Source organism: Mustelus asterias, chromosome 4 (assembly GCF_964213995.1).
Source record: "Mustelus asterias chromosome 4, sMusAst1.hap1.1, whole genome shotgun sequence".
NCBI lineage: Eukaryota > Metazoa > Chordata > Chondrichthyes > Carcharhiniformes > Triakidae > Mustelus > Mustelus asterias.
Genome location: NC_135804.1, coordinates 71,955,841 through 71,983,404, shown reverse-complemented (window position 1 = coordinate 71,983,404; position 27,564 = coordinate 71,955,841). Strand labels below are relative to the sequence as shown.

Sequence of the window (27,564 nt, the reverse complement as noted above, 5' to 3'; positions counted from 1 at the left end):
TGCTGCAGCCTTGACACATTACCTGTCTTGCCATACCCATGAGCTTTATTTCATTGTTCTATCGAATGATTTATTTTAGGGGCGGCACGGTAGCACAGTGGTTAGCACTGCTGCTTCACAGCTCCAGGGACCCGGGTTCAATTCCCGACTTGGGTCACTGTCTGTGTGGAGTTTGCACATTCTCCTCGTGTCTGCGTGGGTTTCCTCCGGGTGCTCCGGTTTCCTCCCACAGTCCAAAGATGTGCGGGTTAGGTTGATTGGACAACTAAATTAACCCTTAGTGTCCCAGGATGTGATGGGTTAGAGGGATTAGCAGGGTAACTAAGCGGGGTTAGGGCCTGGGTGGAATTGGTGTCAGTGCAGACTAAATAGGCTGAATGGCCTCCTTCAGTACTGTAGGGATTCTATGATTTTCTTTTAGATATTTCTTAATTGTATCACAAACTGTAGGACAAATTTTAACTTTCGGAAAACAGACCTTGACCACTTGTCATAGAATGTCATAGAGTCCCTACAATGCAAAAGGAGGCCATTTGGACCATCGAGTCTGCACCCACCACAATCCCACCCAGGCCCTTAACCCATAACCTCACATATTTACCCTACCAGTCTCCCTGCTACTTCGGGCAATTTAGCATGGCCAATCAACCTAACCTGCACATCTTTGGACTGTGGGAGGAAACCAGAGCACCCAGAGGAAACCCATGCAGACACGGGGAGAGGGTGCAAACTCCACACAGTCACCCATGGCCGGAATTCAATCCAGGTCCCTGGCGTTGTGAGGCAGCACTGCTAACCACTGTGACACTGTGCCACTGTTGTGCCGCCACTTAGCAGATATTGACCAGATACTCACCAACAGCTCACCTCCTCCCCTGTAGAACAGCAGAAACCAATTCCTACAATGTCAAAAAGTTAGAAAAGAAAGGAGTGCCTCCCACCCCCAACTTCCTTCTCTCACCAAACTTCAACATTCCATTTGCAGTCGCACACAGTGCTGTTGCACAGAGAATGTCTGAATTGATCTGTTCTGAACAAAGCGATTGGCTGGGTCCAGGTACAGCAGAGACCCGATCAAGGCAGTCTCCTTCATTAACTCAAAAACAGAAAATGCTGGGGAAACTCAGCAGGTCTGACAGCATCTGTGGAGAGGGAATAGAGCTAACGTTTCACATCTGGATGACCCTCAGAGCAGCTCTGATGAAAGATCATTCGGATTCGAAACATTGGCTCTATTCTCTCTCCACAGGTACTGTTGGACCTGCTGAGTTTCCCCAGCATTTTCTGTTTTTGTTTCAGATTCCAGTGTCCGCAGTTTTTTTGCCTTTATCCTTCATTAACTCTTTCGGCTGCTGCCAGTGGACAGCTTCTATCCTGCTTAGGCCCCCGGATGAGATTTAGAATTTAAACAGTACTTGCAGTTAAATGTTAAACACAAAAGTCAACAATATTAGATTTTTAGAAAGATGTTTAAAATTTCCCATTCTCACCAAAATTCCACACTGCAGTTACACTCTGCCTTAGAAACATAGTATCATAGAATCCCAACAGTGAGAATGGGGCCACCCGGCCCATCAGTCTGCACCGACTCTCTGAAGGAGCACCCGACCTAGGCCCTCTCCACCACCTTATTCCTGTAACCCTGCATAGCTACCATGGCCAATCCATTTAATTTGCACATCTTTGGGGTCTGGGAGGAAACCTGAACATCTGGAGGAAACTCACACAGATATGAGGAGAACATACAAAGAACAAAGAACAATACAGCACAGGAACAGGCCCTTCGGCCCTCCAAGCCCGCGCCGCTCCCTGGTCCAAACTAGACCATTCTTTTGTATCCCTCCATTCCCACTCCGTTCATATGGCCATCCAGATAAGTCTTAAACGTTCCCAGTGTGTCCGCCTCCACCACCTTGCCCGGCAGCGCATTCCAGGCCCCCACCACCCTCTGTGTAAAATACATCCTTCTGATATCTGTGTTAAACCTCCCCCCCTTCACCTTGAACCTATGACCCCTCGTGAACGTAACCACAGACCTGGGAAAAAGCTTCCCACCGTTCACCCTATCTATGCCTTTCATAATTTTATACACCTCTATTAGGTCACCCCTCATCCTCCGTCTTTCCAGTGAGAACAACCCCAGTTTACCCAATCTCTCCTCATAACTAAGCCCCTCCATACCAGGCAACATCCTGGTAAACCTCCTCTGCACTCTCTCCAAAGCCTCCACGTCCTTCTGGTAGTGTGGCGACCAGAACTGGGCGCAGTATTCCAAATGTGGCCGAACCAACGTTCTATACAACTGCAACATCCGACCCCAACTTTTATACTCTATGCCCCGTCCTATAAAGGCAAGCATGCCATATGCCTTATTCACTACCTTCTCCACCTGTGACGTCACCTTCAAAGATCTGTGGACTTGCACATCCAGGTCCCTCTGTGTATCTACACCCTTTATGGTTCTGCCATTTATCGTATAGCTCCCCCCTACGTTAGTTCTACCAAAATGCATCACTTCGCGTTTATCTGGATTGAACTCCATCCGCCATTTCTTTGCCCAAATTTCCAGCCTATCTATATCCTTCTGTAGCCTCTGACAATGTTCCTCACTGTCTGCAAGTCCAGCCATTTTCGTGTCGTCCGCAAACTTACTGATCACCCCAGTTACACCTTCTTTCAGATTGTTTATATAAATCACAAACAGCAGAGGTCCCAATACAGAGCCCTGCGGAACGCCACTAGTCACAGGCACCCAGCCGGAAAAGGACCCTTCCACTACTACCCTCTGTCTTCTGTGACCAAGCCAGTTCTCCACCCATCTCGCCACCTCCCCCTTTATCCCATGAGATCCAACCTTTTGCACCAACCTACCATGAGGGACTTTGTCAAACGCTTTACTAAAGTCCATATAGACGACATCCACGGCCCTTCCCTCGTCAACCATTCTAGTCACTTCTTCAAAAAACTCCACCAGGTTAGTGAGGCATGACCTCCCTCTCACAAAACCATGTTGACTATCGTTAATGAATTTATTCCTTTCTAAATGCGCATACATCCTATCTCTAAGAATCCTCTCCAACAACTTCCCTACCACAGACGTCAAGCTCACCGGCCTATAATTTCCAGGGTTATCCTTCCTACCCTTCTTAAATAACGGGACCACATTAGCTATCCTCCAATCCTCTAGGACCTCACCTGTGTCCAGTGACAAGACAAAGATTTGCGTCAGAGGCCCAGCGATTTCATCTCTCGTCTCCCTGAGCAGCCTTGGATAGATTCCATCAGGCCCTGGGGATTTGTCAGTCTTTATATTCCCTAAAAAACCTAACACTTCCTCCCTTGTAATGGAGATTCTCTCTAACGGGTCAACACTCCCCTCCGAGACACTCCCAGTCAACACATCCCTCTCCCTTGTGAATACCGACGCAAAGTATTCATTTAGGATCTCCCCAACTTCTTTGGGCTCTGAGCATAATTCCCCACTTTTGTCCCTGAGAGGTCCAATTTTTTCCCTGACAACCCTTTTGTTCCAAACGTATGAATAAAATGCCTTGGGATTCTCCTTAATCCTGTCTGCCAAGGACATTTCGTGACCCTTTTTGTCCTTCTAATTCCTCGTTTGAGTTCTTTCCTACTTTCTTTGTATTCCTAGAGCTCCCTCCGTTTTTAGCTGCCTGGACCTAACGTACGCCTCTCTTTTCTTTTTGACCAATCCCTCAATTTCCCTGGTTATCCACGGTTCTCGAATCCTACCCTTCCCATCCTTCTTTTTTACAGGCACATGCCTATCCTGCAGCCCTAACAACTGTTCCTTAAAAGACTCCCACATGCCAGATGTGGATTCACCCTCAAACAGCCTCTCCCAATCAACAGCTGCCAATTTCTGCCTAATCCCACTAAAGTTAGCCTTCCCCCAATCCAACACCTTACCCTTGGGACACCACTCATCCTTTTCCATCACTATGCTAAAGCTAACAAAATTGTGGTCACTATTTGCCAAATTTCACACAGACAGTCACCCAAGGCCGGAATCAAACCTGGGTCCCTGGCATTGTGAGGCAGCAGTGCTAACCACTGTGCCACTGTTTCTTTTTCCTATTAACTGTTGACAATGGCCATTCGCTAACTCCAGCACATTCACAAACGTGTACCCTCCTATATTACAAAGTGTTTCTTACAAATGCAGCTTCATTCTGCAAGGACATGAAGCAATCTGTTTTATTTAAGTGGTCCCATCTTGTCACCACTTTAAGCAGTTCTATCAAAGTACTCTGTAGATTGCTGGGCTCTCACTGATGCCATACCAGTATTTGAGATCTTCCTTTGTGTTTGTATTACTTCATGCCAATGTTAAGTAACAATTTTAACCTGACAACCTTCTGTTCCAGATTCTCTGCATGCAGGTCACTGGAATGATTCCGGATGTACAACCATATCCAATGGCAGTCAGACCAAATGCTCCTGCAACCACCTGACTTTCTTTGCTGTGTTATTGGTATGTGTCAAGCGTCATGTCACAGGAAGCCTATCGTCAGTCATAGAAATTATGACGTGCACATTTCTACAGTTATCACTTCACTTTCCCTTAACTGCCTATTCCAATTCAGAGTTGCAGGGAGTCAGAGCCTATTCTGACAGACACTGGGCGTTAGGTAGGGTACACCCAGGACAGTTTGCCAGTGCATCACAGGACACTCACACAGACTAAGGGTCAATTTAACATGGTCAACGTACCTAACATGCACATCTTTGGAATATGGGAGGAAATCGGAGCACTCAGAGAAAATCTATGCAGATATAGGGATGCAGTGCAAACTCCACCCAGTCACCCAAGACCAGAATCTAACCCGGGTCCCTGGCTCTGTGAGGCAGCAGTGCTAATCACTGTGTGCCACTGTGCCACTCTCTTCTACAATTATCTGTTGTGTCCCAAATGATGTTGATCATATTTCTAGCAATTATAGTGTTCAGTTACACAAAACAGCAATTATTCAGATCAATTGACTTTATTTATTCTTCTCTTGTTTAATGGATTTTGATAGCAACAAGTTGTGTTTAAGTTTTTAGAATGAATTAACACAATCATCTGGAATATAATAGGTAATCTTGTCCCAGCATTTGGTAGTTTGTAACAAGTTGTCAAATGTCCAGGAAGCCTTGATTACTTGCTGCAGTGCATATTGTAGAAGATGGTACACATGGCTGTCACTGTTGGTGACAGGAGTGAATGTTTATGGAGTCCATTATTAAGGATTTCATAGCTCAGCATTTGGAAAGCACTGGTATAATCAGGCAAAGTCAGCATGGATTTACAAAGGGGAAATAAATTATGCTTGACGAATCTATTGGAATTCATTGAGGATGTAACTAGTGGAGTTGACCAAGGAGAACTGGTGGATGTGGTTTATTTAGACCTTCAGAAAACTGTCAACAATGTCTCTCATTGCAGACTACTGTATAACTTCAAAGCGTATTTAGTGTCTTGAGATGGATAGAAGGCTGGTTAGCAGGTAGAAAGCAAAGAAACAAGAGGGCCGCGAGAGAAAGAGTTGGTCCATTCAAGGACAAAGGAGGGAAATTTTGCGTACGACCAAAGGAAGTAGGTAAGATCCTGAATGAGTTTGCATTGGTACTCACAAAGAGAGGGACAGGTTGATTGGTGGTGTCTCAGAGGGATATGTAAGCCCTTTAGAACAAGTCATCATTACGAGGGAGGAGCTGTTAGGTGTATTAACAAGCATTAAGGTCGACAAATCCCCAGGGTGTGTTGGCATCTACCCCAGATTACTGAAGGAGACAGCTGTGCAGAAAGAGGACACCTTGAAACAATCATGTAATGAGACACTGTGGGTAGAACTCAGAAACAGGAAGGGGCAGTCACTATGATGGGGGTGTACTACAGGCCTCCCAACAGCCCACGGGAAGTTGAGGAACAGATATGTAAGCAGATTCTGGACTGATGTAGAAATAATAGCGTTGTTTAGTTCCTCATATTGACTGGAAATCTGTTAGGGCTAAGGGTCCGGATGGTGAGGAATTTGTTAAATGTGCCCAGGAAGGCTTTTTGGAACAATATGTGGATAGTCCAATTATAGAGGGGGTTATACTGGACCTAGTACTAGGGAATGATTTGTGCTGTAGCTTTTCTATGTTCTATAGCCTAGTAGGTAGGGACATGTTCGGCGCAACTTGTTGGCTGAAGGGCCTGTTTGTGCTGTAGCTTTTCTATGTTCTATGAATGAGCCTGGCCAGTTCATCAAACTTACAGTGGTGAACAGTAACCACAATTTTGTAAGCTTTCGGATACTGATGGAAAAGGACGAGTGCTGACCTAGGATTAAGGTGCTAAATTGGGGGAAGGCTAACTACAACCAAATTAGGCAGGATTTGGAGGTTGTTGTTTGGGAGAGGCTGTTTGAGTGCAGCTTTGTCCTGGATGGTGTTGAGCTGTTTGTGTGTTGGAACTGCAGTTTTGACTGATTCCAGTGACTTGATGTCACACTCAGTTAAAAACTGCCTTGATGTTCGGAGCAGTTGCTCTCACCTTACCTCTGGAATTCATGTGTGAATCAAGGCTGCAATGAGGTCAGTAACTGAGTGACCCTGGTGGAACCAAACTGAACATCAGTGAGCAGGCTATTGCAAAGTAAACGATACTTGATAGCACTGTTGATGACCCATTCCATCACTTTACTGATGATCAAGAATAGACTGATGGGACGATAATTGGCTTGGTGATTTTTGTGTACAAGGCATACCGAGGCAATGTTCAACATTGCCGAATAGCTGTACTGGAACAGCTTGGCTAGGGGTGCGGCAAGTTCTGGAGCTCAAGTCTTTAGTACTATTGCCAGAATTTTGTCAGGGCTCTAGCCTTCGCAGTATCCAGTGCCTTTAACCATTTCTTGATATCATGTGGAGTGAATTGAATTGGCTGAAGACATCTGTGATAATGGGGACTCCTGAGATGGGTCATCCACTGGGAGTTCTGGCTAAAGATTGTTGCGAGTGCTTTAGCCTTATCTTTTGCAGTGATGTGCTGGGCTAGTCCATCATTGAAGATGGGAATATTTGTGGGGCCTTCTCCTCGAGTGAGTTGTTTAATTGTCCATCATCATTCACAGCTGGATGTAGCTGGACTGCAGATCGTAGATCTGATCCATTGATGTGGAATAGTAAAAGTAAACATTTCCTCTATCCGACAGTGGGTATTCCCAATATTTCCACAATCAGGCAGTATGTCATCCCAGCATTCCCTCTATCACACAGTGAGTATTCCCAGCATTTCTGTATTAGGTGGTGTTTCCCAAATTTGCCTCTATCAGGCAGTGAGTATTCCCAGCATTTGTTCTATCGTGTAGTGGGTATTCCCAAAATTTCCGTTATCAGACAGTGAATGCTCCCAACATTTCTGCAATCAGGCAGTGAGTATTACCAACCATTCCTCTATCAGGATGTGTGTATTCCCAGCATTTCCTGAGTATCACAGAATCACAGAATACTACAGTGCAGAAGAGGTCTGATGCATGAAAGGCCCTGACCTGCCCGCCTAATCCCACTTGCAGCACTTGGCCCATAGCCTTGAATGTTATGACATGGCAGGTACCTATCCAGGTACTTTTTAAAGGATGTGAGGCATCCCATCTCTACCACCCTCCCAGGCAGTGCATACCAGACTGTCACCACCCTCTGGATAAAAACGTTTTTCCTCAAATCCCCCCTAAACCTCCCACCCCTCACTTTTAACTTGTGTCCCCTCGTAACTGACCCTTCAACTAAGGGGAACAGCTGCTCCCTATCCATTCTGTCCATGCCCCTCATAATCTTGAACACCTCAATCAGGTCACCCCTCAGTCTTCTCTGCTCCAGAGAAAATAACCCAAGCCTATCCAATCTCTTTATAACTTAAATGTTCCATCCCAGGCAACATCCTGGTGAATCTCCCCTGCACCCCTCCAAGTGGTGCATTAATTTATATTAATGATTTGGATGAAAATATAAGAGGCATGGTTAGTAAGTTTGCAGATGACACTATGATTGGTGGCATAGTGGACAGTGAAGAAAGTTATCTCCAGTTGCAACGGGATCTTGATCAATTGGGCCAGTGGGCTGACGAATGGCAGATGGAGTTTTATTTAGACAAATGCGAGGTGATGCATTTTGGTAGATTGAACCAGGGCAGGACTTACTCAGTTAATGGTACGACATTGGGGAGAGTTACAGAACAAAGAGATCTAGGGGTACATGTTCATATCTCCTTGAAAGTAGAGTCACAGGTGGACAGAGTGGTGAAGAAGGCATTCGGCATGCTTGGTTTCATCGGTCAGAACATTGAATACAGGAGTTGGAATGTCTTGTTGAAGTTGTACAAGACATTGGTAATGTCACACTTGGAATACTGTGTGCAATTCTGGTCACCCTATTATCGAAAGGATATTATTAAACGAGAAAGAGTGCAGAAAAGATTTACTAAGATGCTACCTGGACATGAGGGATTGAGTTATAAAGAGAGGTTGGATAGACTGGGACTTTTTTCTCTGGAGCATAGGAGGCTGAGAGGTGATCTTATAGAGGTGTATAAAATAATGAAGGGCACAGATCTGATAGATAGTCATTATCTTTTCCCAAAGATAGGGGAGTCTAAAACTAGAGGGCATAGGGTTTAAGGTGAGAGGGGAGAGATACAAAAGTGTCCAGAGGGATTTTTTCACACAGAGGGTGGTGAGTGTCTGGAACAAGCTGCCAAAGGTAGTAGTAGAGGCGGGTACAATTTTGTCTTTTAAAAAGCATTTAGATAGTTACATGGGTACGATGGGTATAGAGGGATATGGGCCAAATGCGGGCAATTGGGATTAGTTTAGGAGTTTTATAAAAAAAGGGCGGCATGGACAAGTTGGGCCGAAAGGCCTGTTTCCATGCTGTAAACCTCTATGACTCTAAGTGCAATGAAATCCTTCCTATAATGTGGCGACTAGAACTGCACACTGTACTCCATCTGTGGCCTCACCAAAGTTCTTTTCAAACCCATCATGGCCTCTCTGCTTTTGTAATCTATACCCTGATTGATAAAGGTGAGTGTCCCATTTTCTTTATGTCTGATCACTATCAGACAGTGAGTTTTCACAGCCTTCCTGTATAAGACAGTGTGTATTCCCAGCATTTCCTCCTTCAGACAGTCAGTATTCCTAATGTTTCCTCTATCAGACAATGAGTATTCCCAGCATTCCTGTATCAGGAAGTGTGTATTCCCAACATTTCTTCAGGTGGTGTATATTCCCAGTATTTCCTCTATTAGACAGTGTATATTCCCTTTATTTCCTCTATCAGAGAGAGTGTATTCCCAGCATTTCCTCTATTGGGCACTTTGGATTCCTAGCATTTCCTCTATCAGGTAATGTGTATTCCCAGCATTTGCTCTGTCAGGCTGTGTTTATTCCCAGTATTTCCTCGATCAGGCAGTGTCTCTTCCCAGTAATTCTGCTGTCAAAAAATGTGTTCCCAGCATTACCCCTATCAGACCGTCTGTATTCCCAGTATTTCCTCTATCAGTGTTTATTGCTAGCATTTCCTCCATCAGACAGTGCGTATTCTGTGTATTTCCTTTATCAGGGAGTGTGTTTTCCCAGTATTTCTGTAACCAGGAAATGTGTATTCCCAGCATCTCCTCTGTCAGACAGTGTGTAAACCCAGCATTTCCTTCATCAGACAGCAAATCTTCCTGCTATTTCCTCTATCAGGCAATGTGTATTCGCTCTATTTAGTCTATCAGACAGTGAGTATTCTAAGGTATTTCCTGTATTATTCACTGTGTATTCCCAACATTTCCTCTATCAAGAAATGCATCTTCCCAGCATTTCCCCGATCAGGCCGTCTGTATTCCCATTATTTCCTCTATCAATGTGTATTGCTAAATGTTTATTAAGTTTATATCACAAATGGGCTTACATTCACAAAGCAATGGAGTTACTGTGAAAATCCCCTAGTTGCCACACTCGGGTACATGGAGGGAGAATTTAGAATGGCCAATTCACCCAACCTGCACATCTTTGGACTGTGGGAGCAAACTGAAGCACCCGGAGGAAACCCACGCAGACACGGGGAGAATGTGCAAACTCTACACAGACAGTGACCCAAGCTGGGAATCGAATCCGGGTCCCTGGCGCTGTGAGGCAGCAGTGCTAACCACTGTGCCACCCCTAGCATTTCCTCTATCAGACAGTGTCAATTTCCAGCAATTCCTCTATCAGGCAATATGTATTCCCTGTATTTGTTCTATCAGGGAGTATTTCCTCTGCCAGACAATGTGTTGATAGACATTGCTCTATCAGCCAATGTGTATTCTCAATATTTCCTCCATCAGTCAATGTGTATTCCCAGCATTTCACACAGTATGTATTCCCAGTATTTATTTTATCAAGCAATGTGTATTCTCAGCATTTGCTCTGTTAGACAGTGTGTTTTCTCAATATTTCTACTATCGATCAATGTATATTCCCAGCATTTCCTCCATCAGGCAGCAAATCTTCCTCTATCAAGCAATGCGTATTCCCTCCATTTCCTTTATCAGGCAGTAGAGTGTTCCCAGCATTTCCTCTATCGTTCACTGTTTATTCCTGCATTTCCTCTATCAGACCGTGTGTTCCCTGCATTTCCTCCACGAGGCAGTGTGTATTCCCAGCACTTCTATCAGGCAGTATTTATTCTCAGTATTTCCTCGACCAGGCAGTGTGTATTCCTAGCAATTCCTCTATCAAGAAATATATATTCATAGCATTTCCTCTATCAGAAAGCGTCAATTCCCAGAAATTCCTCTATCAGGCAATATGCATTCCCTCTATTTGCTCTATCAGGCAGTGTATATTCCCTGTCATTCCTCTGTCAAACACTGTGTATTCCCAGCCTTTGCTCTCTCAACTAATGTCTATTCCCAGTGTTTCCTCTATCAGGTAGTTTGAATTCCCAGGATTTCCTCCATTAGAGTCATAGAATCTTACAATGCAGGAGGCCATTCAGCCCATCGAGTATGCATTGACCACAATCCCACCCAGGCCCTATCCCCATAACCCCATGTATTTACCCTAGCTAGTCTCCCTGACACTAAGAGGCAATTTTGAATGGCCAATCCACCTAACTTGCACATCTTTGGACTGTGGGAGGAAACCGGAGCACCCGGAGAAAACACACGCAGACATGGGGAGAACATGCAAAACGCCAGACAGACAGTGACCCAAGCTGGGAATTGAACCCGGGTCCCTGGCGCTGAGGCAGCAGTGTGAACCACTGTGCCGCAATTAGGCAATATTTATTTCCAGTATTTTCTCTATCATGCAGTGAGTATTCTCAGCATTCCTCTATCAGGCAATGTGTATCCCAATATTTCCTCTATCAGGCAATGTGTATTCCCAGCATTTCTTCTGTCAGACAGCATCTATTCTGAGCATTTCCTCTATCAGGCGCTTTGTATTCCCAGTATTTCCTCTATCAAGCAGTGTGTATTCCCAGCATTTCATCTATTAGTCAGTCTGTATTCCCAATATTTCCTCTGTCAGGCGGTGTGTATTCCCAGTATTTCCTCTACCAGACACTATATTCTCTGTATTTCCTCTCTCATGCAGTAAGTATTCCCATCATTTACTCCATCAGGCAATGTCCATTCCTAGCATTTGCTCTATCAGGCAATGAATATTCCCAGTATTTCTTATAGCAGGCAGTGTGTATTCCCAGTATTTTCTCTGTCAGGCCTTTGACAAAGTATCGCATGGCAGGCTGTTGCATGAAGTTAAATCTCACGGGATCCAGGGTGAGGTATCTAAATGGATACAAAATTGGCTCCTTGACAGAAGCCAGAGGGTGGTTGTAGAGGGTTGTTTTTCAAACTGGAGGCCTGTGACCAGCGGTGTGCCTCAGGGATCAGTGCTGGGCCCACTGTTATTTGTCATTTATATTAATGATTTGGTTGAGAATATAGGGGGCATGGTTAGTAAGTTTGCAGATGACACCAAGATTGGTGGCATGGTGGACAGTGAGGAAGGTTATCTCCAATTGCAGTGGGATCTTGATCAACTGGGCCAGTGGGCTGACGAATGGCAGATGGAGTTTAATTTAGACAAATGCGAGGTAATGCATTTTGGTAGATTGAACCAGGGCAGGACTTACTCAGTTAATGGTAGGGCATTGGGGAGAGTCACAGAACAAAGCGATCTAGGGGTACATGTTCATAACTCCTTGAAAGCGGAGTCACAGGTGGACAGAGTGGTGAAGAAGGCATTCAGCATGCTTGGTTTCATCGGCCAGAACATTGAATACAGGAGTTGGGGCATCTTGTTGAAGTTGTACAAGACATTGGTAAGGCCACACTTGGAATACTGTGTGCAATTCTAATCACTCTATTATAGAAAGGATATTATTAAACTAGAAAGAGTGCAGAAAAGATTTACTAGGATGCTACTGGGACTTGAGGGATTGAGTTATAAGGAGAGGCTGAATAGACTGGGACTTTTTCCTCTGGAGCGTAGGAGGCTGAGGAATGACCTTATAGAGTCTATAAAATAATGAGGGGCATAGACAAGGTAGATAGTCAATATCTTTTCCCAAAGGTAGGGGAGTCTAAAACTAGAGGGCATAGGTTTAAGGTGGGAGGGGAGAGATGCAAAAGTGTCCAGAGGGACACCTTTTTCACAGAGGGTGGTGAGTGTCTGGAACAAGCTGCCAGAGGTAGTAGTAGAGGCGGGTACAATTTTATCTTTTAAAAAGCATTTGGATAGTTACATGGGTACGATGGGTATAGAGGGATCTGGGCCAAATGCGGGCAATTGGGATTAGCTGAGGGGTTTTAAAAAAAAAAGGGCAGCATGGACAAGTTGGGCCGAAAGGCCTGTTTCCATGCTGTAAACATCTATGACTCTATGAGTATTCCCAACATTTCCTGCATGTGTGACAAAGCGTATTCTCTATATTTTATCCATCAGGGAATGTATTTTCCCAGTATTTCTGCTACCTGGCAGTGTGTATTCCCAATATTTCATCTATTGGCCAATGTGCATTCCCAGCATTTCTTCTGTCAGGCATAGAGTCATAGAGATTTATAGCCTGGAAACAGGCTCTTCGGCCAACTTGTCCATACCGCCCTTTTTATTAACCACTAAGCTAGTCCCACTTACCGAGTTTGGCCCATATCCCTCTATATCCATCTTACTCATGGAACTGTCTAAATACTTTTTAAAAGACAAAATTGTACCTGCCTGTACTACTACCTCTGGCAGCTTGTTCCAGACACTCATCACCCTCTGTGTGAAAAAATTGCCTCTCTGGGCCCTTTTGTATTTCTCACCCCTCATCTTAAATTTATGCCCTCTAATTTTAAACTCCCCTACCTTTGAGAAAAGATGTTGACTATCTAGTTGATCTATGCTCCTCATTATTTTATAGACCTCTATAAGATCACTCCTAAGCCTCCTATGGTCCAGGGAAAAAAGTCCCTGTCTATCCAGCTTCACCTCATAACTCAAACCCTCAAGTCCTGGTAGCATCATAGTAAATCTTTTCTGCATTCTTTCTAGTTTAATAATATATTTTCTATAATAGGGCGACCAGAACTGCACATAGTCCAAGTGTGGCCTTACCAATATCTTATACAACTTCAACAAGACGTCCCAACTCCTGCATTTAATGTTCTGACCAATGAAATCAAGCATGCCGAATGCCGCCTTCACCACTCTGTCCACCTGTGACTCCACTTTCAAGGAGCTGTGAACGTCTACCCCTCGACCTTTTTGTTGTGTAACTCTCCCCAATGCCCTATCATTAACTGAGTAAGTCCTGCCCTGTTTCGATCTACCAAAATGCATCACCTCACATTTATCTAAATTAAACTCCATCTGCCATTCATCAGCCCACTGGCCCAATTGATCAAGATCCCGTTGCAATTCTAGATAACCTTCTTCACTGTCCACTATGCCAGCAATCTTGGTGTCATCTGCAAACTAACCATGCCATGGTAGCACAGTGGTTAGCACTGCTCCTTCACAGCTCCAGGGTCCCGGGTTCGATTCCCGGCTTGGGTCACTGTCTTTGTGAAGTTTGCACATTCTTCCTGTGTCTGTGTGGGTTTCCTCCGGGTGCTCAGGTTTCCTCCCACAGTCCAAAGATGGGCGGGTTAGGTTAATTGGCCATGCTTAGTTGCCCCTTAGTGTCCCGGGATGCATAGGTTAGAGGGATTAGCGGGTAAATATGTGGGGATATGGGGGTAGGGCCTGGGTGGGATTGTGGTCGGTGCAGATTCGAGGGGCCGAATGGCCTCTTTCTGTACTGTAGGGTTTCTACGATTCTACGAACCATGCCTCCTAAATTCTCATCCAAATCATTAATATAAATGACAAATAACAGTGGACCCAGCACCGATCCCTGAGGCGCAGGAATACCCATTGTATTCCCAACGTTTCCGTTATCAGGCAGTGTGTATTTCCAGCATTTCCTCTGTCAGGCAGTGTGTATTCTCAATATTTCCTGAACCAGGCAACGTGTATTCCCAGCATTTCCTCTATCAGGCAGCAAATCTTCCTAGTATTCCCTCTATCAGGCAATGTGTATTCCCTCTATTTAGTCTGTCAAGAAGTGTGTATTCCCAGTATATTCTCTGTCATTCACTGCTTTATTTCCCAGCATTTCCTCTATCAGACAATAATTACTCCCAACAAGTCCTCTATCAAACAATGTGTATTCCCAGCATTTCCCCTGTCAGGCAATACGGATTCCAAGTCTTTCCGCTTCCCGCCACTCACTTCCCGCTATCAGGCAGTGAGTATTCAAGTATTTTCTCTCTCAGCCAATCTATTTTCCCAGCATTCCTTAATCAGGCAATGACAATTTGCAAAATTTCCTCTTTCAGTCAGTGTACATTCTCAGTATTTCCTCTACCAGACAGTCTGCATTCCCAGCATTTCCTCTGTCAGACAATATGTATTCTCAGCATTTCCTCTATTAGATGGTTTGAATTCCCAGCATTTACTCCATCAGACACTATGTATTTCCAGCATTTCCTCCATGGGACTATATGTATTCCCAGCGTTTCCTCTGCTCGGCAATGTGGATTCCCAGTCAATGTGGATTCTTTCCGCTTTTAGACAGTGAGTATTCATAGTATTTTCTCTCTCAGCCAACATGTTTTCCCAGCATTCCTCTATCAGGCAGTAAGCATTTCCAATATTTCCTCTATCAGGCACTGTTTATTCCCAAGAACAAGTACAGCACAGCACAGGAACAGGCCCTTCGGCCCTCCAAGCCTGCACCGATCATGATGTCCCAACTAAATTTAAAAATGGGAGTTCAGACTCAAATCTCCCACACACTGTGCAATGCAGAGGTCACAATCGTGAATATCATTAAAAGCTCTTTGGAGCGGGGCCTATTCAAGCCAGAGTCTGACAGTTCTGGGCCTCTGCGCATTAAGAAGTTTAACAACACCAGGTTAAAGTCCAACAGGTTTATTTGGTAGCAAAAGCCACACAAGCTTTCGAGGCTCTGAGCCCCTTCTTCAGGTGAGTGGGAATTCTGTTCGCAAACAGAACTTATAAGTTCTGTTTGTGAACAGAATTCCCACTCACCTGAAGAAGGGGCTCAGAGCCTCGAAAGCTTGTGTGGCTTTTGCTACCAAATAAACCTGTTGGACTTTAACCTGGTGTTGTTAAACTTCTTACTGTGTTTACCCCAGTCCAACGCCGGCATCTCCACATCATGACTCTGCGCATGCGCAGTGGCCCCGAACTGTCAGACTACAGTTTGTTGGCCAGCTCAAGCGCTGGCCAGCCCGGGACCTCTGCAGTGTTGCCCTTCTAGCCCTCCATATGGCCCGATCGTGCCCACACAAGCATTCCCGGGCCAGCCCCGACCCCCCCACACCCCCCCCCCCCACCCCACCTGCCCCTCGCCCCCCCCCATCCCGGAACACCGCAATCTGCAGTCCCAGCCCCCAGCAGTGACGATCACGCCCCCCTGGCAGAACCCAGAACCTGGCCCGCACCCCCCTCACCAGGTTGCTGACCCCCCCATGGGAGGCAGACCCTCCTGGCAGACCGCACCCCTCAGCCCGCCCCAATTGCTGGCCTCCCTCCAGCCCCGATCGACCCTATCTGCAGATTGGCAGCAGGAACCCCACCCCCACCGAATGCCCCCTAGGCCCTGCCTGCATTCGGCCACCCACAATAGGCCCCACCCCCTTGCCCCCTTGGCACTGCCTCATGCCCATTGGGCAGTGCCAAGGTGCCCCCTGGGCATGGACATTTTGCCCCCTGGGCAGTGCCAGGGGGCACATGTTGGCACTGCCAGGGTGCCCATGCCCAGGGGCACCACCTCCCTGCCGCCTGACCTCCTGGGGGGCCACAATTGCCCCCCCTTCACTCTGACGGGTGTCTCCCGCTAGTTCCCCGAATGTAGGGAGCTACTCTAAATCCCGCCGGAGTGAAATACTCCTGGTGGGATGGGAGATGCTATCGGGTCCGGCGAATTCCATGCAGGGCCGATAATGATGTGGGGATTTTCACAGTAACTTCATTGCAGTGCTAATGTAAGAGAATTGTGACACTAATGAATGAACTTAAAAATCATATATATTCCCAGCCATTCCTATATCAGACAATATATATTCCCAGCATTTCCTCTTTCAGGCAATGTGTATTCCTATTATTTCCAATATATTTGCACAGTTATTAGCACTGTTACCTCACGTGTCAGGGACATGTGTTTGATTCCCAGCTTGCGTCACTGTCTGTGCGGAGTCTGTTCGTTCTCTTCGGGTCAGCGTGGGTTTCCTCTGGGTGCTCTGGTTTCCTCCCACAGTCTAAAAGACATGTTGGTTAGGTACATTGGCATTGCTAAAATTTACCCTCATACCCGAGCAGGTGATGCCGAATGTAGTGGTTAGGGGATTTTCACAATAACTTAATTGCAGTGTTAATGTAAGAGTACTTGTGACACTAATAAATGAACTTTAAAAACATGCATATTCTCAGCATTTCCTCTATCAGACAATATAATTCCCCAGCATTTCCTATATTAGACAGTGTGTATTCCTAGTATTTTTTTAAACAGGCAATGTGTATTCCCAGCAGTTCCTCCATCAAGCAATGTCCGACTTTGTGTATTCCCAGTAATTCCTCTATCGGGCAATGTGCTTCCCAACACTTCCCCTATCAGATAGTGTATATTCCCAGTAATTCCTCTATCAGGCAGAGTGTTTCCCAACATTTCCTCTATCAAACAACATATTTTTCCAGCATTTCCTCCATCAAGCAATGTGTATTCCCAGCATTTTCTCTAACAGGCAGTGTATATTCCCATCTTTCCTCTATCAGGGAATGTGTACTTCCAGTATTTTCTCTATCAGACAATATATATTCCGAACATTTCCTCTATCAGGCAGTGTGCATTCCCAGCCATTCCTCTATCAGACAATACATTTTCCCAGCATTTCCTCTTTCAGGCAATGTGTATTCCCAGTATTTTGTCTGTAGGGCTGTGTGAGCTCCCAGCATTTCCTCTATCAGACAATATATTGGCACAGTTGTTAGCACTGTTACCTCACAGTGTCGGGGACCTGGGTTCGATTTCTGCTTGGGTCACTGTCTGTGCGGATCCTGTATGTTCTCTTCGTGTCAGTATGGGTTTCCTCTGGGTGCTCGGGTTTCCTCCCACAGTTTGAACCGCGTGCTGGTTAGGTGCATTGGCCATGCTAAAATTTTCCCTCAGTGTACCTGACCAGGCACCAGGGTGTGTCGACTAGGGGATTTTCACAGTATCTTCATTGCAGTGTTAATGTAAGAGTACTTGTGACACTAATAAATGAACTTAAGAAACGTATATTTTCCCAACATTTCCTCTGTCAGGCACTGTGTATTCCCATTTTTCCCCTTTGAGACAGGGTGCATTCCCAGCATTTCCTCTAATAGGCAGTGTATATCCCCAACATTTCCTGCTTTTTTTCTGAGTTTGAAGATTCTCAATATTTTCTAAAACAATTTTTCTTTGGATTCTCTCCAAAAGGATTTGGACAGGGATGGAAGTGAGGTTCAAGATCCAAGAACTGCAACAAATCTGAACTACATCACCCAGTTTGGCCTTGGAGTTTCAATCTTCTTCTTGGTCATCTCCATAATCTGTTACATTTATTCAAGGTGGGACTGTCTGCTATTTAACACTGTGTGTGTTCATGCGTAACTGTGCATAAGTGTGTGAATGCATAATCATTGCATTGCCCAGAGCTCCATCCCACTGAAAGCAATTTTCTTGTCAACCAAAATCTCATTCAAGCTCTATTCCTTTTCATTGCAGCAACATATCAAATAATAAATGGAAGACAAGTTACTTTCAGATTTGGGTGGCCTGGCAGATTTTCTCTGGGAATGGGACATAAAATAACAAGAAATAGGAGCAGGAGTGGACCACATGGCTCATCAAGCCTGCTCCACCATTCAATGTGATGATGGCGTTGAAGCTCAAGATCAGCAGAATAGGAAGAGAGGTAACACAGAGGGAGATAAGCTGCTAAAGAGGGAGGAGTAGGAGAGCGAGTTCTTAGCAAGAGGCGATATCCATCAAGATCTTCAGGTTGTCTTAATTCAACATCAGCCAGGATCAGTGCTTAATGTATATCAGCTCCACTGAAAAGATTGTGAATAAAATCTCCCAATTTCTAGAGCCGCAAAGGTTTGCAAAGCAGGGCAAGGACTGTATTGCATGTGACTGTCAAGATGTTTAAAACATCTGGCTCCTTTCAGAAGGCTGCTGGAGTTATTAGCAACATGTAGCCCTCCAGTGACCTGGTACTTTCACTGTACTCCTCCGCCCCCTCCCCTCCCCAATACTGGCTTCTGTTCACTTGAGTCACTGCATTAATATTTCTTTTCTAACTCACCCCAAACATGTGCAATGCCAATCTCCGAGTTAGTGACTCTTCACCTTAATTGTAATTTTTACACTGACTAGGAAGATTTTGCATCCTTGGGAATCTGAAGAGAAACATGCCAAAGAGTAAACTACCATTGTTGTTGGTCTGGAGTCACATATAGGCAGACCAGGCCAGGACTGCGGATTTCCTTCCCTAAAGGACATGAGTGAACTGGGTGGATTCATCATTTTACTTCGCAATTTTTATTGAATTCAAATTTCACCATCTGCCTTAAACACAAGAACATAAAAACATAAGAACTAGGAGGAGGAGTAGGCCATCTGGCCCCTCGAGCCTGCTCCGCTATTCAACAAGATCATGGCTGGTCTTTTTGTGGACTCGGCTCCACTTATCCGACCACTCACCATAACCCTAAATTCCTTTATTGTTCAAAAATCTATCCATCTTTGACTTAAATACATTCAAAGAGGTTGCCTCAACTTCTTCTGTAGGCAGGGAATTCCAGAGATTTACAACCCTTTGGGTGAAGAAGTTCTTCCTCAACTCAGTCCTAAGTCTGCTTTCCCTTATTTCGAGGCAATGCCCCCTAGTTTTAGTTTCACCCGCCAGGGGAAACAACCTCCCTGCTTCTATTTTATCTATTCCCTTCATAATATTTTACGTTCCTATAAGATCCCACTCCCACCTCATTCTTCTAAATTCCAATGAGAATAGTCCCAATCTACTCAGTCTCTCCTTATAAGCCAATCCTCTCAACTCCGGAATAAACCTAGTGAATCTCCTCTGCACCCCCTCCAGTGTCAATATATCCTTCCTCAAGTAAGGAGACCAAAACTATACACAGTACTTTAGGTGTGGCCTCACCAGCACCTTATACAGCTGCAACATAACCTCCCTGATTTTAAACTCCATCCCTCTAGCAATGAAGGGCAAAATTCCAGTTGCCTTCTTAATTACCTGCTGCATCTGCAAACCAACTCCTTGAGATTCCTGCACAAGGACACCCAGGTCCCTCTGCACAGCAGCATGCTGCAATTTTTTACCATTTAAATAATAGTCCATTTTGCTGTTATTCCACCCAAAATGGATGACCTCACATTTACCAACATTGTACTCCATCTGCCAGACCCTCGCCCACTCACTTAGACTATCTATATCCCTTTGCAGACTTTCAGTGCCCTCTGCACACTTTGCTCTACCTTAGTGTCATCTGTGAATTCGGACAGACTACAATTGGTCCCCAACTCCAAATCATCTATGTAAACAATTGCAGTCCCAACACTGATCCCTGAGGCACACCACTAGTCACTGATTGTCAACCAGAAAAGCACCCATTTACCTCTACACTTTGCTTTCTGTTGGTTAACCAATCCTTTATCGATACTGGTACATTACTCGTAATGCCGTGCACCTTTATCTAATGCAGCAGTCTTTGATGCGGCACCTTGTCGAATCCCTTCTGGAAATCCAGATACACTACATCCACTGGTTTCCCATTGTCCACCATGCTTGCAATGTCCCCAAAAAATTCCAGTCAATTCATTAAGCAAGACATGCCTTTCCTCTACGCATGCCGCATCTTCCCAATGGGACAATTTCTATCCAGAAGTCTCGCTATTTCTTCCTTGATGATACATTCAAACATTTTCCCCATTACAGAAGTTAAGCTAACCAGCCTAACCCATCTTTTGCCTACTTCCTTTTTTAAATGGTGGCACCACATTTGCAGTTTTCCAATCTGCGGGAACCACCCCAGAGTCCAGCGAATTTTGGTAAACTACCACCAGTACAAAGAACAAAGAACAAAGAACAATACAGCACAGGAACAGGCCCTTCGGCCCTCCAAGCCCGCGCCGCTCCCCGGTCCAGGATTGAATCCTGAATCCAGGATCCCCGCCCAATTTTCCAGCCTATCTACATACCAATATCCTATCCACCGAGCTGTCCCTCACAGCTACGATGCTTTGTTCATTACAACCTATTAACTCACCCCCACCCCCCCATTCCAGACCATGTGATCTCCAGGGAGAGGCGAAAACCCAGAGTGAAAAACCCCAGGGCCAATATGGGGAAAAAAAAAATCTGGGAAATTCCTCTCCGACCCCCTGAGGCGATTGAAACGAGTCCAGGAGATCACAATGGCCCTGATCGGAAAATGCTTCCCAACCCTAGTCATTTCCACTTCCACGAACACCATATGAATTCCCTGCCCCCGAGACAGGTTCCCAACTATCCGCAGTCTCGCTCTGTACTGGCACCAGCAAGATGATCATAGAATGAAGCCTTGAAACGAGAAACAAGGAACAATTAGCCCGCGCCGCTCCCTGGTCCAAACTAGACCACTCTTTTGTATCCCTCCATTCCCACTCTGTTCATATAGCTGTCTAGATAAGTCTTAAACGTTCCCAGTGTGTCCGCCTCCACCACCTTGCCCGGCAACACATTCCAGGCCCCCACGACCCTCTGTGTGAAATATGTCCTTCTGATATCTGTGTTAAACCTCCCCCCCTTCACCTTGAACCTATGACCCCTCGTGAACGTCACCACCGACCCGGGGAAAAGCTTCCCACCGTTCACCCTATCTATGCCTTTCATAATTTTATACACCTCTATTAAGTCTCCCCTCATCCTCCGTCTTTCCAAGGAGAACAACCCCAGTTTCCCCAATCTCTCCTCATAACCAAGCCCCTCCATACCAGGCAACATCCTGGTAAACCTCCTCTGTACTGTCTCCAAAGCCTCCACGTCCTTCTGGTAGTGTGGCGACCAGAACTGGACGCAGTATTCCAAATGCGGCCGAACCAACGTTCTATACATCTGCAACATCAGACCCCAACTTTTATACTCTATGCCCCGTCCTATAAAGGCAAGCATGCCATATGCCTTCTTCACCACCTTCTCCACCTGTGACGTCACCTTCAAAGATCTGTGGACTTGCACACCCAGGTCCCTCTGCGTCTCTACACCCTTTATGGTTCTTCCATTTATCGTATAGCTCCTCCCTACATTATTCCCACCAAAATGCATCACTTCGCATTTATCAGGATTGAACTCCATCTGCCATTTCCTTGCCCAAATTTCCAGCCTATCTATATCCTTCTGTAGCCTCTGACAATGTTCCTCACTGTCTGCAAGTCCTGCCAGTTTTGTGTCGTCTGCAAACTTACTGATCACCCGTTACTCCTTCTTCCAGATCATTTATATAAATCACAAACAGCAGAGGTCCCAATACAGAGCCCTGCGGTACACCACTAGTCACAGGCCTCCAGCCGGAAAAAGACCCTTCCACTACCACCCTCTGTCTTCTATGACCAAGCCAGTTCTCCACCCATCTAGCCACCTCCCCCTTTATCCCATGGGATCCAACCTTTTTCACTAGCCTACCATGAGGGACTTTGTCAAACGCTTTACTAAAGTCCATATAGACAACATCCACGGCCCTTCCTTCGTCAACCATTTTGGTCACTTCTTCAAAAAACACCACCAGGTTAGTGAGGCATGACCTCCCTCTCACAAAACCATGTTGACTATCGTTAATGAGTTTATTCCTTTCTAAATGCGCATACATCCTATCTTTAAGAATCTTCTCCAACAACTTCCCCACCACGGACGTCAAGCTCACCGGCCTATAATTACCCGGGTTATCCTTCTTAAATAACGGGACCACATTGGCTATCCTCCAATCCTCTGGGACCTCACCTGTGTCCAGTGACGAGACAAAGATTTGCGTCAGAGGCCCAACGATTTCACCTCTCGTCTCCCTGAGCAGCCTTGGATAGATTCCATCAGGCCCTGGGGATTTGTCAGTCTTTATATTCTCTAACAAACCTAACACTTCCTCCTTTGTAATGGAGATTTTCTCCAACGGTTCAACACTCCCCTCCGAGACACTCCCAGTCAACACATCCCTCTCCTTTGTGAATACCGACGCAAAGTATTCATTTAGGATCTCCCCTACCTCTTTGGGCTCCAAGCATAAGTCCCCACTTTTGTCCCTGAGAGGTCCGATTTTTTCCCTAACAACCCTTTTGTTCCTAACGTATGAATAAAATGCCTTGGGATTCTCCTTAATCCTGTCTGCCAAGAACATTTCGTGACCCCTTTTTGCTCTTCTAATTCCCCGTTTGAGTATTTTCCTACTTTCATTGTACTCCTCCAGAGCTCCCTCCGTTTTTAGCTGCTTGGACCTAACATACGCCTCTCTTTTCTTTTTGACCAGTCCCTCAATTTCCCTGGTTATCCACGGTTCTCTAATCCTACCCTTCCTATCCTTCTTTTTTACAGGCACATGCTTGTCCTGTAGCCCTAACAACCGTTCCTTAAAAGACTGCCACATACCAGATGTGGATTTACCCTCAAACAGCCTCTCCCAATCAAGAGCTGCCAATTTCTGCCTGATCCCAATAAAGTTAGCCTTCCCCCAATCCAACACCTTACCCTTGGGACACCACTCATCCTTTTCCATCACTATCCTAAAGCTAACAGAATTGTGGTCACTATTTGCCACAAGTTCCCCAACCAAAACTTTGAAGACCTGACCGGGCTCATTCCCCAGTACCAGGTCCAGTATAGCCCCCTCTCTAGTTGGGCTGTCCACATATTGTTCCAACGAACCCTCCTGTACACATTTTACAAATTCCTCCCCATCCAGAGTCCCTGCCCTCAGCGATTTCCAGTCTATACCAGGGAAATTGAAGTCTCCCACTACAACAACCCTATATTTCCTGCACCTATCCAGTATCTCCTGACATATCCATTCTTCCACTTCCCTTGGGCTGTTGGGGGGCCTGTAGTACACCCCCAACATAGTGACTGCGCCTTTCCTGTTTCTAAGCTCCACCCAGAGTGACTCGCTACACTCCCTCTGCACCGCTGTAATTTGCTTTTTCCCCTGACATCTCCTTTAGTACCCTGGGATGCATTCCATCAGGGCCAGGAGATGTGTCTACCTTTAATCGATTAGCTTACCCATTAGCTAGCGACATTGAACATTTCTAGGTCCTCAGCTACCATAGCTGCCTTGTCATCAATTTTTAGCATGTTATTTGTGTCTTCCACTGTGAAGACCGACACAAAATACCAGTTCCATGCCTTGGTCGTTTCCTCATTTTCCATTATTAAATCCCCCTTTTCATCCTCTAAAGGACCAATGTTTACCTTAGCCACTCTTTTTCGTTTTATATTTTGTAGAAGCCTTTGCTATCTGTTTTCATATTCTGAGCGTGTTTACTCTTATAATCTATCTTACTTTTCTTTATAGCTTTTTTCATGGCTTTCTGTCAACCTTTAAAGATTTCCCAATCCTCTAGTTTCCCACCCTGCAACCATGTCTTTGTAATAGTCACTAAATCATACTCATTCACGATGATTTATGCCGTCAACTCATTTACCTTGTTTTGAATGCTACGAGTATTTAGGTAAAGTGCCTTATGCTAGTTTTTATACCTTCTTTTTGAATCCTAACACCTCCATTAACAACATGATTCTATGATTCATGAATATCATGAATTTCTATGATTCTATGTACATGTCCTGAGTTCTCTTTCCTTTTAACATTTTTCATAATTTTCCATGTAGTTGAACCCGCCTCCCCACATGCTAACCTGCTGTTTTGCTTTCCATTAACACTTCCCTTCCCCCTAACTTGCTAATTTAAAATCCTTGTGACCACCCTATTTATTCTTTCCATTGGAACACTGGTTCAGGTGAAGACTATCCCAACGATACAAATCCCTCCTGTTCCAATACTGATGCCGATGCCCCAATGCCTTTTGGGATTTGCACCCAGGTCCCTAGAACATTACTCTGGGTCTTTTGATTACTCGTCCAGTGACCACTGTCTCTCCATTAGGGTTGTGAGGGGAAAGGCAAAATTAAGGAATGTTGACACCAGCTGCAACTTTTAAATCAGTTTGAGGGATGAGAGTGAAGTGAGCTGGAAGAAGGCGGCACAATGGCACAATGGTTAGCACTGCTGCCCAACAGCACCAGGGACCCGATTCAATTCTGGCCTTGGGTGACTGTGTGGAGTTTGCATGTTCTCCCTGTGGGTTTCCTCTGGGTGCTCTGGTTTCCTCCCACAGTCCAAAAGTGTGCAGGTTTGGTTGATTGGCCAAGCTAAATTTCCCCTTAGTGTCCCAAGATATACAGGATAGGGGAATTAGTGGGGTACATATGTGGAGTTACAGACTAAGCCTGGGTAAGGGTCGGTGCAGACTTGCTGGGCCAAATGCCATCTGCACGGTTTCTATGGTTCAATGATTAATTATGATGTGGAGATGCCGGCGTTGGACTGGGGTAAACACAGTAAGAAGTCTAACAACACCAGGTTAAAGTCCAACAGGTTTATTTGGTAGCAAAAGCCACTAGCTTTCGGAACAGGCTGTTCCTTCGTCAGATGATTGGGAGTTCTGATCACAAACAGGGCACAAAGACACAAACTCAATTTACATGAATAATGATTGGAATGTGAGTGTTTACAGCTAATCAAGTCTTAAAGGTACAGACAATGTGAGTGGAGAGAGCATTAAGCACAGGTTAAAGAGATGTGTATTGTCTCCAGACGGACAGCTAGTGAGATTTTGCACATCGAGGCAAGTTGTGGGGGTTACAGATAGTGTGACATGAACCCAATATCCCGGTTGAGGCCATCCTCATGTGTGCGGAACCTGGCTATCAGTCTCTGCTCAGCGACTCTGCACTGTCGTGTGTCGTGAAGGCCGCCTTGGAGAATGCTTATCCGGAGATCAGAGGCTGAATGCCCGTGAACCACTGAAGTGTTCCCCAACAGGAAGAGAACGGTCTTGCCTGGTGATTGTCGAGCGGTGTTCATTCATCCGTTGTCGTAGCGTCTGCATGGTTTCCCCAATGTACCATGCCTTGGGACATCAATGATTAATTAAACAGGATAGCCCGGTCATTAATTTCTCCTGTTCTACTGGTGGTCTTTGTCTCAGCAGTGACACTTCACAAAATAGCCAGAACTCATAGAATGCAGAGGAGGCTCATCGGCCCAACGAGTCCACACCTGAACTCCCATGTAATCCCATCTGCCAGAGCCCATAGCCCTGAATGTTATGATGTGCCAAGTGTTCATCCAGGTACTTTTAAAAGGATGTGAGGCAACCTGCTTCAACCACCCTCCCAGGCAGCGCATTCTAGACTGTCACCACCCTCTGGATAAAAATGTTTTTCCTCACATCCCCCCCCTAAACCTCCTGCCCCTCATCTTGAACCTATGTCCCACTCGTGATTGACCCTTCAACTAAGGGAAACAGCTGCTCCTTATCCACTCTGTCCACGTCCCTCATAATCTTGTACATCTCGATTAGGTTACCGCTCAGTCTTCTCTGCTCCAACGAAAACAACCCAAGCCTATCCAACCTCTCTTCATAACTTAAATGTTCCATCCCAGGCAGCATTTTGGTGAATCCCCTCCAGCGCAATCACATCCTTCCGATAATGTGGTGATCAGAACTTCACACAATACTGTAGCTGTGGCCTCACCAAAGTTCTATACAAGTCCAACATGACTCCCCTGCTTTTGTAATCTATGCCTCGATTGATAAAGGCAAGTGTCCCATCTTTTTCACCACCCTACTAACACCCTTCTGCTTTCAGAGATCTGTAGACAAACACGCCAAGGTCCCTTTGTTCCACAGAACTCCTCGTGTTCTGCCATTCATTGAATACTTTCTTGTCAAATTACTCCTCCCAAAGTGTATCATCTCACACTTTTCACGGTTAAATTCCGTTTGCCACCTATCTGCCCATTTGCCCATTCTGTCTATATCTTTTTGTAGCCCAAGACACTCTGCCTCACTGTTAACCGCCTGTCCAATCTTTGTGTCATCCACAAACTTACTAAACCTACCCCCCACTTAGTCATCAATGTCATTTATATAAATAACGAATAATAGGGGACCCAACATAGATCACTGCGGGATGCCATTGGACACTGTCTTCCAGTCACTAAAGCAGCCTTCTGTCATCATCCCCTGTCTCCTACATCTGAACCAATTTTGAATCCATTTTATCAAATTACCCTGAATCCCAGGTGAACTTACTTTCTTTACAAGTCTCCCATGTGGGACTTTGTCAAAGGCTTTGCTGAAATCCATACAAATTACACAGCACTACCCTCATCTACACACCTGGTCATCTCCTCAAAATATTCAATCAGATTTGTTGGGCATGACCTCCCTCTGACGAAGCCATGCTGATCATCCCTGATCAAGTTTTGCCATCCAAGTGGAGATAGATGCTCTCCTTCAGAAATTACTCTAATACTTTCCCTACCACTGACGTGAGACTCACTGGTCTGTTGTTCTCTGGTCTTTCTCTACAACCCTTATTAAATAATGGAACCACATTAGCTGTTCTCCAATCATCTGGCACCTCCCCTGTGGCCAGAACGGAATTGAAAATTTGGGCCAGAACCCCTCCAATCTCCTCCCTTGACTCCCACAGCAGCCCAGGGCACAATTACCTTGCATTAAACAACAAAGAACAAAGAAAATTACAGCACAGGAACAGGCCCTTTGGCCCTCCAAGCCTGCACCGACCATGCTGCCTGACTGAAATAAAACACCCTACCCTTCCAGGCACCATATCCCTCTATTCCCATCCTATTCATCCATTTGTCCAGACGTCCCTTACAAGTC

The 27,564-nt window shown here is 45.4% G+C and overlaps 1 protein-coding gene across 2 annotated transcripts in view; it reads left to right on the top strand.

The window, feature by feature from the left end:
• The window catches only part of LOC144492776 (adhesion G-protein coupled receptor G6-like), a 374,363-nt gene that overhangs the window by 282,550 nt on the left and 64,249 nt on the right, over positions 1 to 27,564 (top strand). For both annotated transcript variants that reach the window (XM_078211194.1, XM_078211193.1), the window contains 2 exons: positions 4,389 to 4,495; positions 18,037 to 18,167. In XM_078211194.1, the coding sequence (XP_078067320.1) occupies positions 4,389 to 4,495; positions 18,037 to 18,167 (238 nt within the window). The remainder of the gene's footprint in view (positions 1 to 4,388; positions 4,496 to 18,036; positions 18,168 to 27,564) is intronic.